This window comes from Ceratotherium simum, chromosome 23 (genome assembly GCF_057802395.1).
Source record: "Ceratotherium simum simum isolate JZ-2026a chromosome 23, ASM5780239v1, whole genome shotgun sequence".
Classification (NCBI taxonomy): Eukaryota; Metazoa; Chordata; class Mammalia; order Perissodactyla; family Rhinocerotidae; genus Ceratotherium; species Ceratotherium simum.
In genome coordinates this window covers 2,151,698-2,167,168 of record NC_141922.1, presented here as the reverse complement: position 1 = coordinate 2,167,168, position 15,471 = coordinate 2,151,698, and the positions used below count along the sequence as shown (strand labels likewise).

Here is a 15,471-nt window from a genome sequence, read left to right as displayed (position 1 = left end):
TGGCTGGGCAGTTGATGTCTGCAGAGCTCCAAGGCTCAGCTGCCATCTGGGGTGTCCCGAGCCGGCCTCTCTGGAGGCTCTGAGACCAGGTCTGAGGACATGCCTGGGGGACAGAGGCGGCAGCCCTTCTTCCCGGACTGCGGGACACCGAAGCCTTGTGCCCTGGGCTCCTGCTCAGGACCCCCAGGGGCGCCCTCCTCTTCTGGGGTTTCAGAGGAGGTGCCTGGGGAGGGTCATGTTCCTTCTGAGGGTGAGGGGTGACGGTGGCATTTCAGGCATCGTGCATGCTGCCATGACTGGCCCTGGGTGACAAGCCCTGGGACTTGGGGTCCTGTGTGGCTGGATGGCCCGGCCCACCCCCTCGACTACTGGAATAGCACAAACACAACCACACTGGTTTTCAATCATTTATTCCTATGCAGAGGTTTGAGTAGAAAAATAAGCGGAAACAACAGAATGAATATGGGATCAGAATGCCTTTGGTCCCCTGCCCTCCACGCTGCTCAGGGAGGGGCATCCTCTTATCTTAGGCGAGGGGATGGCTTCAAGTCATCAGCTCTCCGTGCCCGCACGACTGGCCCCAGCCCTTCCGAGGGAGGCCCCAGCCCAGGGCGTCTGAGTCCCCCCATCATGGCTAGGGAGGGGGTCGTGGAATTCCTCAGGGCAGGGAAAGGAAGGGTGGGGGGGTGTGGAAGTCCCTGGGAAAGGGATAGGGGCCCTTGCCTTGGGGGGGTTCACAGGTTGGGGACCAAGATGAAGGCGAGGAGGCCGAGGGCCAGGGCCAGGCTGAGGGTGGCACTGGAGAGCAGGATGCGAGCGGGCGCGTGGCTCTGCAGACTCTCGTTGCACAGGTCGCCCTGGCAGCACAGGGTGGCTGCCGTGCCGCTGCTCACCTGGCCCTGCATGCTGTACGCGGGCGTGCACGACTCTGAGCAGTCCTTCTCCACCAGGTTCCCCGCCAGGGGCTCCACTGGGAACGGGTGGGTGCGGTCAGGCCGGGTGGCCGTCTCTGACTCCCACATCCCACCCAGCTTGCGTTGTCCATGGCACCCTAAGTCCCAGCTCTCAGCCTCTATGGCCACCGCCACTGCTGGCACTCCCACCAGCCTCCCCGGGGATGGTCTGCCAGCCCCTGGGGCACCTAGACAGAGCTCTGGGGTGGTCTGCGGGGCCCCCTTCCTGGCCCCGTGCCCCCAGGTCACTCACCCTTGGTCATGGTCCTGCAGTAGCGCGAGCTGGTGGGGCAAGTCTGAGGTTTCCTACAGTTGGTAGAGCTGGAGCACACGTGACAGCGGAGAGCCTGGGCTGCGGGTGAGGGTGGCAGGGGTCTCAGCCAGCCCCAGCAAGGCCTCTCAGGGACACAGGGAGGCCTGGGCTCACTTCCTCCAAAGACCCCTCCTGGACAGAGCCCTCTGCCACCCCTGCCCTAGATCAGGCCCTCTGAGGTCCCCGCGCCCTGTCAGGGCTCATGTCCTGCACACAGCCTCAGCAGGCAGGAGGTGACAGTCCCTGTCACCCCACCTGGAGGAAATGTCCTGTGCTGGGCATGTTAGAGGAATGGTGAGGAGGGGCCAGAACAGGGTGCACTGGGGACCCCTCTCCAGGGTCATCAGAGAGCTCTAGGACCCGCTAAGTCCCCCCCAGGGGCTGTCCCTGGATGGGCAGCTGATGGTTCTGAGGACCTGAGGCTGGGTCAGAGCCCTGGGGCTGTCAGCTTGGCTGCACTGAGCCTGTGGGAGCAAAGCCTGTCCTGGGGGGCCCTGGAGACCAGGAGAGGCAGAGGCCAGATGTAGGGTTCATTTTGTTTTAATTTCTGAGTCTAGCACCCCACAATTTTAGGATTCTCTGAGCCTAAATGTCAACAACTCCAGGCTTCCACTGGCCGGCCCATTGGCCAAAGCTGCCAACCTCCATCCCAGCCCCCTCGTCCAGCCCCTCACCTGGCCCAGCGGCCACAGCCAGAGTGACAAGGAGCAGCAGGGCAGTCTTCATCTCGGGTGTCTCTGGGAGCAGTGGGGGCCCCTCCTCTCTGGAGGCCTTATAGCTGGGATGGGTGCTGACGGGAGGGGCGGGGTAGGCAGCCAGTCAGGCAGCGGTGTTCTGCGGGGCCCGGCCCCACCCTGGCTCCCCACACACCCCAGCCCAGCACTTGCCTGCCCCTGCCAGGTTCAGGGACCTCTGCCCCTGGCCACCTCCTCCCGCGGCAGGGGCCTGCCTTCCCCCTCTCCGGGCTGTGGACAGCAGCCTCTGCTGACCCTGCAGCTCACTGCCGTGTCTTCCTCTCTCTGGCCCTCTGGCCACTCCTGGATCACTGTGTCTGACCTTCCGCTCCTTCCCTTGCATTCCCCACCCTCAGACAGGGTCCCAGAGTCACAAGCTTGTGTGGGTGCCCACGGGTCCAGGGAGGCAAGAGGAGGCGCTGGCCCTGCCTGCCTGGGCTCTGGGCTCAGGGGTGCTAGGTCCACCCGGGAGCCCTGGGAGAAGGAGCCCTGGGGAGGCACAGCATCCTGCTGAGATGTCGGGAGCTGGGGGTGGTGAGGGGAGGGGAGGTCATCCTGGGCGGGGTGGGCCACAGAACAAGGCTGTGGATGTGCCTACAGGGAGGTGAGCACTAGACCAGCTGTGGAACGGGAAGACCAGTGGGACTGTCACGGGAGGGGTGGGGCGTGGAGGCCAAGACAAGCCCTAGTGGCACGGCAGAGACCGAGGGCCCTCACATCTCCCCCAACCCGTCCGGGGCCCAGGACCCCTCCCCATCAAGTGCTCCCTCCGCAAGGGGCAGCTGCTTCCGTCCTGCTTTGTGACTTGTTCTCTGCCTCTCTGCTCTGGTGACAGCTGGGGGTGGGCTCTCCAGGCCACTGGGCGCCTGCCCAGGGCCCTGGGGCAGGGTCTAACCAGTGGGTGCTGGGCAGGCCCCTCCCACCCCCACCCTCTTGTCGTGCTCGCAGGAGGGACTTGGGACTCTGAGCACAGGCGCCCTCTCTGCTCGCCATCTCCCCCCAGGTTTCCCTGTCTGCTTGCTGGCCCCGGGGGCCCTGCTGCTGCTCTGCTCTGCAGGGCAGCCCCTGCTGGGTGCTGTGGGTGGGCCCCACAGGGGCCTGTCCAGTCCTTGCCCTGGCAGGCCATGCCAACAGTGAGTGGGGCCGGGGCACAGGTGGAGTCAGCCCTGGGCTGACCCCACCCCCTGCCGATGGATATGTGCCACAAGGACTGGTGAGGCCGGGCCTGCCACAAGGAGGGCAGCCTTGGGCCGGGGGGCGGGGCCTGGGGCCAGCCTATGGCTCTTGGGAGCATCTGGGCTCCAGACTCCCTGGCCCTTCCTCCCGTCATGTCCCTGCGCTGGGCCCCTTCTCTCTCCGGCCACGTGTGGTAGAGTCAGGGCCGCATCAGGGGGGTCGGAGGAGGTGCTGCCCTCCCTGAAGCAGTCACTGGACCTGGTGGGACCTGGCCGAAGGTGGAGGAGTAGTGTGGCGGTGCCTTCCAGGACCATGGTGGGTGCAGGTGGGTCCCCCAGGCAGCCCCACAGCAGCACGCAGAGCCTGTGGAGGCCCCCTGTCCTGCTGGCTGGTCCCAGGCTCCCTGCGGCTTGTTTAGGGCAGTTGGGATCTCGCTCCACAAGGCAAGTAATGTGGGGGTCCCCATGCCCTCACCTGGAGAGAGAAAGTCACCCCAAGCTCCGAGGCCTCCCCATATTCAGCACGGCCACTCACGGCAGGGGGAGGGAGGGCATCCCTGAGGCCTTGGGAAGCAGGACTCAGGGCTGGGTGACAGGGTGTGACTGGCGTGGGGTGGGAGTGGCAGGGGGCAGAGGTGACTCACTCAGGCGAAGGGGCATGGAAGCTGCTGGAAAAACAGGTTTGAGGAATTGGATTTCCTGTTAGGCCTGGTGCAGCTGCAGGATCCAGGGACATCAGGCGGGATGGAGGTCCAGATGTGAGGCCACTGCAGCGGGCTCCCTGCACACCTGGCCACCCCTGTGAGGCACCTCAGCAGTCACTGTGGCCATGTGCCCTGGACCAGGGCCAGACACTGGCACAGAGGTGGCAGCTGGGTTCTGGTCCCGTGGGAAGAAGGCCTTTGTCCCTGGCAGGGCTGCCCCTGGGAAGGTGAGCCACCTGTCCTGGGGGCTTCCCAGCAGAACCAGCAACAACACCCCCAGACAGTTTACCTGTGGGAGAAAGTGGGTGATTTGGATGGCAGGAGCTCTCGGAGACTGGGAGTCAGGGAGGGCTCCCTGCAGGCGGTGACCTGGCTATGGTCTTGGAGGGCAGGATTCAGCAGAGAGAGGAGCCATCATGGCCTGTTAAGTGGGCCCCCTTCCAACACCCTTTTACTGGTGAGGAAATGAGGGCCAGAGAGGGCCGGGCTGGTGCCAGGTCACCCCAGGAGTGGGGCAGAACCTGGCATTTGTTTCTATCACCAGTGGCCTCTCTTCCTCTCCTCCCTCGCCCCCTGGAGAAAGCTGCCACTTTCCAGAACCTGAGCCCTCTCACCCAGCCCCTGGTGCCGGCCCAGGTCCTTAGACCTGACTGTACCAGCGGAACGTTGGCAGCAGGAATGACCGGGAGAGGCCTTGAAGGGGCCTGGGGCCTGGAGCACCGCCACCCCCACACCTCAGCCCCACGGCTCCCCGGCCAGGAAGCCAGGCGCTGGCACAAGCCCAGACCCTTGCCCATGGCCCGAGTCTGGCTGCTCACGCCCCTCATCACGCTTTGCTTTCCTACCCTCTCCCCAGCTCTGGCCTTGGAGTGGGGGCGGGCAGCAGTTGAGGCCCAGACCTCCAGGCTGTCGGGCCACCTGATCACATGGAGGGGGCCTGTGGCCCAGAGAGGAAAGTGCCTGGCGCAGCACGGCATAGCAGCCTCTCCAAGCCTTCTGAAAGTGAGGGTGGGCACCAGGGTGGGCAAGTCAGGCCCCCCGCCTGGAGGCACCCCTGCACCTCCATGCCTGGGGACAAGGCTTCTTCAGCTCCAAGTTGCCACATGGGCAAGTGCTGGCCCGGCCACACCCTAGGAGTGCCAGAATGCTTCCCTCTGCCTCAAGGCAGTCCATTCATTCATTCACTCACTCATTCATTCGGCAGTGTTTTAGAAGCACATACCATATGCCAGGTACTGGGGTGTAACAGACCGAGAGAGGAGAGATGGGCCTGGAGCAACTGGGGAGCCAGGGCATGGACAAGTGATGCTCTGTGGCGGACCCCACACACACATGTGAGGATCAGAGAGGCTGAGGGACCTGGGGGGAGCTCCAAGGGTGGAGCAGGGAAGGGCATCCATGCAGGGGAGCTGGGGCAGAGTCTGAGGCCCTGTGGCCCTTGGGGGGATCACACTTCTCTTGTCTCTCTTCCTTCTTCCCCAACAGGGGCGAGGTGACTACCCCGTGAGTCAGGCACCCACCCACGAGACACAGTGTCTCCCTTGGGCCCTCTCTGTCCCTTTCAGGCTCACACCTGCACACCAGACGGGCCTCTCTTGCATGACACAGAGAGGGCAGGGCCTTGCCCAGGGTTGCCCAGCTGGCGAGTGGGAGGCAGAGTTCTTCTCCCAGGCCCAGGCCTCCCACTCCTTCCTGGCACAGGAGAGTCACCCTCACCCACAGGGCCTCAGCCTCAACACGGATCTCTGTCACCTTCCCAGGGCCTTCCCCTGCCCTAGATCATCCCCTGGGACCCTGGCCGCAGCAGCCCTTCTCCAGAGATGCCCTCCCTCCGTTGCTGGGTGGGGCTGATGGGTGCTGTTAACGTCCTTGGGCTGGGCCAGGGGCTGGGGTTCGAGGCCAGCTCTGCCCTCTGCGCTGGCCCCTCGTCTGTGCGGGGTCTCTCTTCCAGGCTCTCCCAGAGTGCAAATCCAGGTAGCAGCCGACTGGGCAGCCTTTCCCTGCCTTGGGGTGCAACCTGTTCCTGGGCATGACTGGACCAGAGCCTGTGGTTCCTGAGGGCCAAGAGAGACAAACCAGTTCTCAGGCCTGGCAGGCGACTCCCCTGAGAGAGGCCCCACAGGACCCCTGTGCACACCAGCACCTAGGACCACACTGGGACACCGCTTGACGGAGCCCCACATGGGCTCTGGTTGTCGGCTTCTCTGCCTGTGTCCCTGAGAGGCCCTGGGACTCAGGGGTCGGGTGATGAGGGAGAGGCCCTCAGGGTGTGAGCAGCATCCTTCCCTGAGGTAGGGGGAGAGACCCTGCGGAAGGGCGCAGGCACAGAGCCACAGAGCCACAGCGACCATGGGGACCTCGGGGTCCCAGGACCACAGGCCCCTGCAGGATGGGCTCGTAGAACGTGGAGCCCTGGAAGTGCAGAACCCAACGAGCCTGAGGGTCAGGTCCTCTGGGGGGTGACTCTCCCCAGGCCAGGACAAGCTCTTTCCAGGTTTCTAGGGAAGGGCAGAGTATATGTGCCCACGCTCTACGCCTGGGGTCCCCCACTGCTGTGCCTGGCCCACTGCACCTCCTGCTGTAGCCTGGAGCTTGTGGCTGTGAATGGCTGAGCTCCATGTCAGCGTGGGTGTAGTTTCCAGGGTAGAATGTAGGACCCTCCTCACTCTCCTTTCTCACTCCTCTGCCCTTAATTGCTCCCAACACCTACCCACTCACCTACCCATGCATCCACCCATCTATCCATCATCCATCCACCCGTCCATCCATCTATCCACCCACTTGCCCACCCGTCCACCCACGTATTCATCCACCCATCTATCCATCCACCTATCTCTTCATCCACTCATACCACTTATGTGTTCTCTAGGAGATAGTTAGAGTGGTGTCTCTCTCTCCTCTCCCCTGTTGCCTTTCTTATTTACACACACACCTGCCCCTGACAAGAGAAAACAGTAATTCTCAGAGACCATGGAGTGAAGCCGGGGGCGCTTGGAGAGCCTTCGGTCTGCAGGTCATTGGCGACAGCTCTGGGACTTGCAACACCCGACATGCAGACACTCTCTTTTTACTTGAGATTATGTGATAACTTGGGGGAGGGGGGCTTCGGGAGGACATCGTTTATTCTAACCTTTAGGAGGGAAATAAACATTTTAGGTATATCACGTGCCCTGTTGGTCTTTCTGTCCATCTTTGGCACAAGTATCTCTTACACAGAGCGGTCTAAGTTTCTTTCCTTGATGCCCCGCCACCCTTGTCACTTTGTCCTCTGTTCCTTGGGAACGTAAAATGGCTCCTTACTGGGTGCTGCCACTCTCTAAGCCCCACTAAAACACTGCCAGGACAGGCTGGAATTTAAAAAAGTTTTTTTTTTTTTTTTTTATTGAGGTAACATTGGTTTATAACATTATATAAATTTCAGGTATACATCATTATATTTTAATTTCTGCATAGATTACATCATGTTCACCTCCCAAATACTAATTACGGTCCATCACCACACACATGTGCCTAATCACCCCTTTCACCCTCCTCCCTCCCCCCTTCCCCTCTGGTAACCACCAGTCCAATCTCTGTCTCTATGTGTTTGTTTGTTGTTGTTTTTGTCTTCTATTTATGAGTGAGATCATACAGTATTTGACTTTCTCCCTCTGGACTTATTTCACTTAGCACAATACCCTCAAGGTCCACCCATGTTGTCGCAAATGGCATGATTTCATCTTTTTTTATGGCTGAGTAGTATTCCATTGCGTATATATACCACATCTTCTTTACCCATTCATCCTTTGATGGGCACCCGGGTTGCTTTCAAGTCTTGGCTATTGTGAATAATGCTGCAGAGAACACAGGGGTGCATGTATCTTTACGTATTCATGTTTTCGTGTTCTTTGGATAAATACCCAGCAGTGGAATAGCTGGATTGTGTGGAAGTTCTAGTCTTAACTTTCTGAGGACTCTCCATACTGTTTTCCATAGTGGCTGCACCAGTTTGCACTCCCACCAGCAGTGTATGAGAGCTCCCTTCTCTCCACATCCTCTCCAACACTTCTTTATTTCCTGCTTGTTAATTATAGCCATTCTGACGGGCGTGAGGTGATATCTCATTGTAGTTTTGATTTGCATTTCCCTGACAATTAGTGATGTTGAACATCTTTTCGTGTGCCTGTTGGCCATTTGTGTATCTTCTTTGGAAAAATGTCTGTTCAGATCTTTTGCCCACTTAAAACATACAGATTTTTTGGAAACAGCTAATGAAATTGTCAGAGGGGGACTGTTGTCTTCCCCAGTACGTGTGGGGAGGGCTTCAGTCTTCCAGCGAGACCCAGATTGCAGCCCCTGTCTAGACCCTGCATTGTGCAGACGAGGTTCCTGAGGCTTGTCCAGTGCCCAGCAGGGCCTGGAGACTCACACTGCCCTGTCCCCACGCGGCCTGGGAGCTGAGGAGACCCAGTCTCTGCTCCTCGGGGCCCCAGGCGGCTGCTGAGCTTCGCATCTGGAACAGCCCAGCTCAGCTGCTCTCTGCTCAGCCTGGCCTCGGGGTTTGCATGTTGTTGCAGCTGCTCTGGGTGTGGAGACAGGCCCCCAGGGGAGGGAGGTGGGTCCCACACTGGGCCCTGCCAGGGAGCTCCTTACTACAATCACAGGAGCTTAGGGAATCAAGGGGCCTGTGTCATCCCAACAGGAGAATGTTATGTAAGGAGGGAGCAGGGCGGCTCCTTGGGGAGCAGGGGATGCTGGGTGGAGGGATTGTGACACGTGGAGCCAAAGGGACAAAGGGACGGAGATGCTGCTCCTTTCATCTCAGCCCCAGCTCTCTGGGCTCCAGCCACCTCCCCCCCTTCCCTGCCCAGGCCTCCCTTGGGCATTTCAGGAGTAACAGGTCGCAGCCTGAGCCCTCGATTTGTGGCCCCACCCCCACACCACCCAGAAATGCTCCTCCCTAAACAGGCAGCATTAGGGACACTTAGTGTCAAACCCAGCCCCATGTCCTGCTGCCCACGAGCCCTGCCGCTGGCTCACCCGCTGCCACCCTCGGTGTTCCCACGGCATGGGTCTCCTGGCAGTCCTCAAGCCGTCCTACCTCCCGGCCGGTGCACCAGCTGTCCCTGCGGCCTTCCCTGCCCTCGGGGAGGCAGCTGGCTCCCGCACGACCTGGGCCTCCGCCACATCCCTGGGCAGGAGCTGTGGGCCTACATTCGTTGGTCGGTTTGCTGGCTGCGGCCCCCGTGCCTGCTCTGTCACTGTGGTGTCCCGGTGCCCACATGATCCTGGGATGCAGCCGCTCTCTCTGAGTGTCTATGGATTTAAGGGCTGTGGGGAGGGGCTCAGTCTTCGGCGCGGACCACTCTGCCAACCCAAGAGTTAATCCAGAAAGCTCTTTGTGCCTCAGTTTCCTCCTCTGTAGCGAGCAAAGACTCATATCTTTGTATGGAAGCAGTCTCCTTACCCCACCCTCACTTCTGACTGCAGACGCTCTTGGAGGAGGAGGCTGTGGGTTGTCGTGTGGCATCCAGTGCGGTTTCCCCTTGGGACTTGTAGGGGTGGGGCTGCCCCAGAGGGAAGGCTCGTCAGACAGGAGAGTCATGAGAGGAAATTCCCACCCTTCTTAAGAAAAGAAACCCCAAGCTCCCAAGGCTGGGTGGGGTCGCCCAACCCTGAGCCCCAACTTTGCTCCTGCAATGGCCGCCCCATGGACTCCACACCGACCTCCTCCTGGGTCCCCAGAGCCCAGCAGCAGGGAGATTGTGCTGGAGGCTCAGAGGGGCCCCAAAGGAATCCTGACGTCCTTGTTTCAAGGCAAGGCCCCCCTCAGCCCGCCTTGTCCTCTAGACATCCAAGGTGCAGACACAGTGGGCAGAAACCCTGCACGAAGGCCGTGCCTCCCACTGGTCTGAGCCCTCTGCTTCCCTGCGCCCTTTGGGAGCACTGTGCTCCCCGACAGAAAGGCCACCACAGCACTGTCACAGGCACAGGGGATGACAGCGGGCTGGGCAAGCAGGCACTCGGGGCAGCGGTCCTGCAAGACTAGAGAGGTGGCTGCTGGGAACAGGAAGGGCTGTGTCCCTTAGGGCGAGCGTGGGAACGTTCTGGGACCCGCGGGCGGTGGGAGGGGTGGAGGCTGAGGGGAAGGGGTGGGGGAGGCTGACTGTCTGTCTGCCTTGCACATCTGCCGCCCAATTCCTCGGTTCCCAGGACTGAGGCCCGCGCCCGTCTAGGGAGGCAGCCAGGCTCTGCGGGGCAGGCGGGAGGCCCGTCCCTACTCACCGGGCCTGGACGGTTGTCCTTGTCACCCGGGAAGGGATGTGAGGGACAGAGAGGTGGGGGAAGGGAAAGGCTGTGTCTTCCTCGATTAGAGCAAGCCTCAAGGAGAGGCCTCTGGGGAGCGGGGAGGAGGCAGGTGGGCCAGGGCTGGGCTCCGCGGGCTGGGAGCAGGGAGACCCCGAGGGTGCCGGGGGTGTGAGGACCTGGGCGGGCTCCCGTGGAGGGGCCCCGGGCACAGGTGCAGAGAGCAAAGCTGCTAGAGAGTTGGGGGCCTCTGGCCTTGCCCCCCAGGAAGATCCCTGGGCGCCTGTGCCCCAGTGGGGGATGCAGAATAGTGGGGGTGCAAGGGCGCACTGTGGGGCTGAGCACCTATGCGGGGGGACACCGAGGCTGAGAGGGGCTCCCTACAGGACCCCATGTGAACCCCCAACTTGGGGTTTCCTGAAAGCATGTTTCTGCCACCCTGGCCGGGGGTTGGAATAGACCCCAGCTTCTCAGATAAGAGGAAAGTGGGCTCCTTCCCCACCCGAGCTTGTGCTCCCAGAGTTCTACCCACCCCCGTGTAACGTGCCCCTGCCTGCTCCCGAGGTGCAGGGGGCTTCCACCCCACCAGGACCAGGACAAGAACCCCCCCAGATTCGACGTCTCAGATAATGAGGGCAGGGAGGACGTGCAGCTTTATTCTCCTCTCAGAGATCCTGGGAGGTGGGCTGGCAGAGGGTGCCTCTGGGGGACGTAGGATGGCCCCCATTGCCAAGTGAGAATGGACGCCCCCCGATCCCGATGCCCGACACTGATGCCCTGGGTGACCTGGTCCACCCTACAGCAGGCGGCCAGGGGACCACTGGAAAGGCCTGCCTTCAGCTGGCAGGGGCCAGCGGGGGTGACAGTGGCCTTCTGGACCCCCCGTCCTGTCCCTGGACTTTGGGCACTGGTCACACACCGAGCCCCTGAGGGAGAGCCTGGGAGGTGGGTCCCTGCCGGCTCTCGTCGGGGTGCCTGGCTCCAAGGAAGCCCCGTGGGTTTGTGATGAATGAATGCACCAGCTGAAATGTGAGTGAACGAGGGAAGAGTAGATGCGCCAAAGGATAGATGGAGGGAGGGATGAATGAGGGAGCACAGGAGTGGCTGGTGGCGTAAATAGAAAGCCCGGGAGAATCAACATCCAAACCCCCGACCCGCCTCCTCCTGCATGGGCAGTTCCAGGCACAGGAGGAGGCCGAGGGGCCCAGTGGCCATGGAGCACAGGGGGCTCCTTCGAGGCAGGGGCTGATGGGAAAGAGTCGCCAGCAGAAGCCCCTGAAAAAGAGTGGAGGGTGCTGGGGAGAATTGAGGCACTCTTCCCACTCCCAGATGGCTGGGGGACCCCAGGATCCCAGGAGAGGGCTGAGGTTCCCTCTGAGGTGCAGGCCTGGGGGAGGCGTGCCCCCCTCGGCTTCCCACATGGGTGGGTTCCCTGAGGCAGAGGGGAGCGTCCTTCTCTGGGGTAGAAGGCTGAGGGGCTGGGTGTGGCCTGGGGGAAGCAGGGAGGAGTGACAGGCGAGATGGGGGCTCTTCCCACCAGGGTGGGGGTGTGCTGGGAGCTTCACAGGCTGGAGACAGACCCCTGCAGCCTGAGTTCAGGCCGAGAGGGGACAGGCCAGATCCAGGGCCAGCCAGTGGTGAGTGGGCTCACCAGGCCGCCCGGAGCAGTGCCCACAGCAGGCTGGCCGAGGTGCTGACCCGCAGGGCTCCGTGGCCACCAGCCAGGCCTGCAGCCCCGCTGTGGTTGCACTGGCTGCCATGGCAGCAGGAGACGGAGAGAGCGCGGCCATCCGAGGACACGGTGCTGTTGGGGCACGTCGGGGCACAGGACTTCATGACCAGGATGCTGCTGGGGGTGGCTGTGGAGAGAGGGGCGAGGGCCCATGGGCGGCGTGCTCCACGCACTGCCCACTCAGCCAGCCGACGCGAGGCCCTGCAGCCCATGGCTGTCACCACCGTGGGCACAGCCCACTTCCGGAGCTCCTGGGAGCTTGCACGTGGGGGTCCCAAAGGGCTGTGGAGGGGGGTGTCCTTCCTTGGTGCCTTTGGGTCTGGGGAGTCCTGTCTCCCCCTCGGGCCAGGCTCCTCCGTGACAGGTGGGGAGGGAGGACTCAGTGGCTCCCCATGCCCAGTCTCTCCGCCCCCAGCTCCCTCCTCCCCTCCCTCTGCCTGGTGTCTGGGGGTGCTTCTCCGCTCTGGGTCTCAGGGTCCAGGGGAGGTGCCAGGCCCTGCGCTCACCTCTTGTCCCTTTCTGGGCCTGGGGAGCCTTAGGAAACGGGGGGTGAGGGATTGTGGGATACAGCAGGCTGCACAGCTGCCCTTAGAACCCCACGCCCTGTAAGGGGAACGGAAAGTGCCTGAGGGAGGCTGCTGTGCGCCCCATTCCGGGAGGGAGGGCCTAGCAGGGCCCCTGTGGAGTGAGGAGGGCGCGTGGACTGGGGCCTCGGGCAGGCCGCCTTCATCTGTGCCAGACTCGCTGGCTTGGTTTCTGCCCTGTGCAGTGGGGACCGCTGAAGAGGGAGCCGGACATGCCGGGTGCAGGCTGCTCAGAGCCCAGGGTGCTGGGTAAATGCGAGCTGCTTCCCTAACCCGTGCCGGTCAGCACGTGCTTGAAGCTGGGACCCTGACCGAAGGGGACTCGTTTGCAGCTGGCCCAGAGACCAGCGGGTGGGGCTGGGGTGTCTGTCTCCTGGTGCCTGATCTCTCTGCCTCAGTTTCCTCGTCCGGAAGATGTGGGAACTAAGAGATCGACCTCGGCGATGGCTGGGGGTTAGATGAGTTAGTTCACGAGTAGCATGGAGACAGCGTTGAGTCCGTGTTAGTTTTCAGTCGAGTGTAGTTAGCAGCGGTGTTTAGAGCTGCAGTGCCAGGAAGGGAGGGACACAGCCCCTTCTGGCAAAGCAGGGACAGAGCCGCCAGCTCCCGAGATGGGAGCCGTGCCTGCGCGAGGAGAGGGTCAGAGGCCAGTGGGGCCACCTGAGGGGCCTCGGACTCGCCAGGTAGGCACGGTTCCTGCGCCCCCAGGAAGCCACCTCTGTGGACATACCCCCCTCCACGAGCCCGGGGCAGCGCCCGGCAGGACGCCAGACAGTGCGTTTCTTTACCTCTCGCCCCCGTAGCGAATCCTTCAATTACACAGATGATTGGTCCCTGCCCAGTGCAGTTATTAAGTAAGGAGCTGTGTGTTTATGGACGGCGTGTAACCGGGGCAGCGTCTGCTACCCTGTCCCGGAGTCACTGCTGGGGGCGTGTGTGGATAGTTACCCAGCTTGGCCACTGCCTCGCTGGGGGTCTCTGAGCTGCAGGGTCCTCACCTGAGAAATGGGGTTTTCAGTGGGGGCTGTTGGAGGACCGAACCGGAAGATGGACCAACGCCCTGGGCCTGGCGCTCTGCAGGGGCCGTGTGTTTACCTTGGTCACGAGTGAGACCATGGCTCTCTGCCGAGAGGACGGCAGTGGGGGGTGTCCTCAGGCCCCTCCTCGCGGGACCCACAGAAGCCGAGGCCCAGGGCGGCTGATTGGTGGGTCTGAGACCAGAGGCGGCACAGCCCTCTCCCCACCCCGTCTCCCAGGATCTCGCAGGGAGCCAGCGGGCATCACACCTCCCAGCTACCGTCCCCATGTCAGACCAAGGCTCAGGGAGGCCCTGAGACCTGCGGGGGCCCTGCGGGTGGTGCAGGGAGCACATGGGAGCGATCGCTCTGCCGCCCGCCCGTGCTCTGCCTGCCTGGCACCCACCAGAGGGCTCCTGCCCCCACTTGCTGCTCCAGGCCCCCCTGCCTCCCCCAGGCTGGCCAGCACCCTCCCTACTCAGGCGGGGCCTCTGCTCACGGCCCCCTCCAAGGAGCGCAGCCTCCCCAGTTGTCAGCCTGGGGCACCTGTTACCACGTGGTCAGATTTGGTCTGACTGCTGCCCCTGGAGCAGATGCTCAGGGAGAGCTGCCCGGATGGACAGGTGGACGGACAAACAGGTGCAGCAGGTGGTCAGTCAGGGGCAGGCGGGAGGTGGGAAGAGGGCGAGGAGAGCATGCCTGGGGAGTCTGAGGGAAGCTCCCGCCCCAGGGACGGGACTGCGGGCCCGCAGGGTGTCTGGCCCTAACCAGGGTGTAAGAACTGAGGCTTCAGGGGCAAAGGGAGCCCGTGGGGGGTCCTAGGCAGGCTGGGACCTCCTTGGTCCCCCTCTAGCCCTCTCGTCCACCCCTCTCACTCCGAGGTTTGCTGTGCTCTGGCCACCTCCCCCCAGTACGCCCATCGAGGCTTAGAACCATTTGGTCCTGCCTTGTGCCAGGGCCAGAGCTGGCCACGCACAGTAGGTGCTCAGGGGCCATCTGCCAGGTGACTGAAAGAGAAGAGCAGTTCTGGCTGTGCCCCCTGCAGGGCTCGGCCAGAAGTGGGGGCTTGTCCCCTAGGCCTGAGAAAGTGACATGCTGGTGTCTCTGGGCAAGGTCCTTCTCTGTCCAACAGGGGCGTCCTGGAGGCATTCAGGGGGCACACGCTGCTCCCTCACAGTGTCCCTGGGCTGAGAGGAGAGTGAGGGCCAGCTGGGTGGTGGGGAGACGGAACCCGGCATGGGCCTGTCCCTGGCATGCACTCGTGGGGTCCTGGGCTCGACACTGTGTCTCCCTGTAATGGGGGGGTCTGCGTCCTGGCAGGAAGGGCCTTTGTCATCATCGGGATATATAGGGAGCTGTGGCCCAGAGGACGGCCCCAGGCCCCCATGAGGCTGCCTGGCTGCCCGGCCCACGGCAGAGCTCCTGCTTCACGTGGGGAGCGGGGGGGGGGGGGGTGCGGTACACTGCCGGGGCCTCCACAGGTGTGACCCCAATGGCGGCAGCAGCCTGCACGTGGAGAGGGTTTCTCATCCCCATCGTAGGAATGGACGCTGCTGCCTGCCCAGCGTCTCCTGGACCACACACGGCCTCCTCTCTCTGTGAGGGCCCGCCTGTCCCTGCCGCCCCTTCCCAGCCAAGCATCCCTGCTGCGCCGTCTAACTCTCTGCAGTCTGGTCAGCCTTTGCTCTCCTCGGGGTCACTGCAGCGATCGCACCCTCACCTCCTCGCCCTGCTCAGATCCCCGTGATGTGACCTCCTTGGCCTTGCCTGCATCCTGATCCTGCCTGTCACTGTCACCTTCGGGCCCTACTCGAGAGCTCTGGCCCCGGCTCAGCCCATGGTGGCTCCAAGATGAACTGGACCCACACAGGGGGTCCTGGTAGGTCAGAGGAAGGAGTTGGGGGCGTGGGGGGATGCCAACAGCCAGAGGAACCCGGAGGAGGCAGGTTCCGAGTATGGCAGGGAGAGGCGGAGT

The 15,471-nt window shown here is 62.5% G+C and overlaps 1 protein-coding gene across 1 annotated transcript; it reads right to left on the bottom strand.

Moving 5' to 3' along the window:
- Window positions 1–720: 720 nt before the first annotated feature.
- Window positions 721–1,998, bottom strand: LY6D (lymphocyte antigen 6 family member D). Its single transcript, XM_004431029.3, has 3 exons — window positions 1,941–1,998; window positions 1,207–1,305; window positions 721–970 (listed from the first exon to the last, which is right to left on the bottom strand). Exons 1-3 carry the CDS (start codon window positions 1,990–1,992, stop codon window positions 735–737), a joined length of 387 nt encoding a protein of 128 aa, XP_004431086.1. The 5' UTR covers window positions 1,993–1,998; the 3' UTR covers window positions 721–734.
- Between the last annotated feature and the right edge of the window lie 13,473 nt (window positions 1,999–15,471).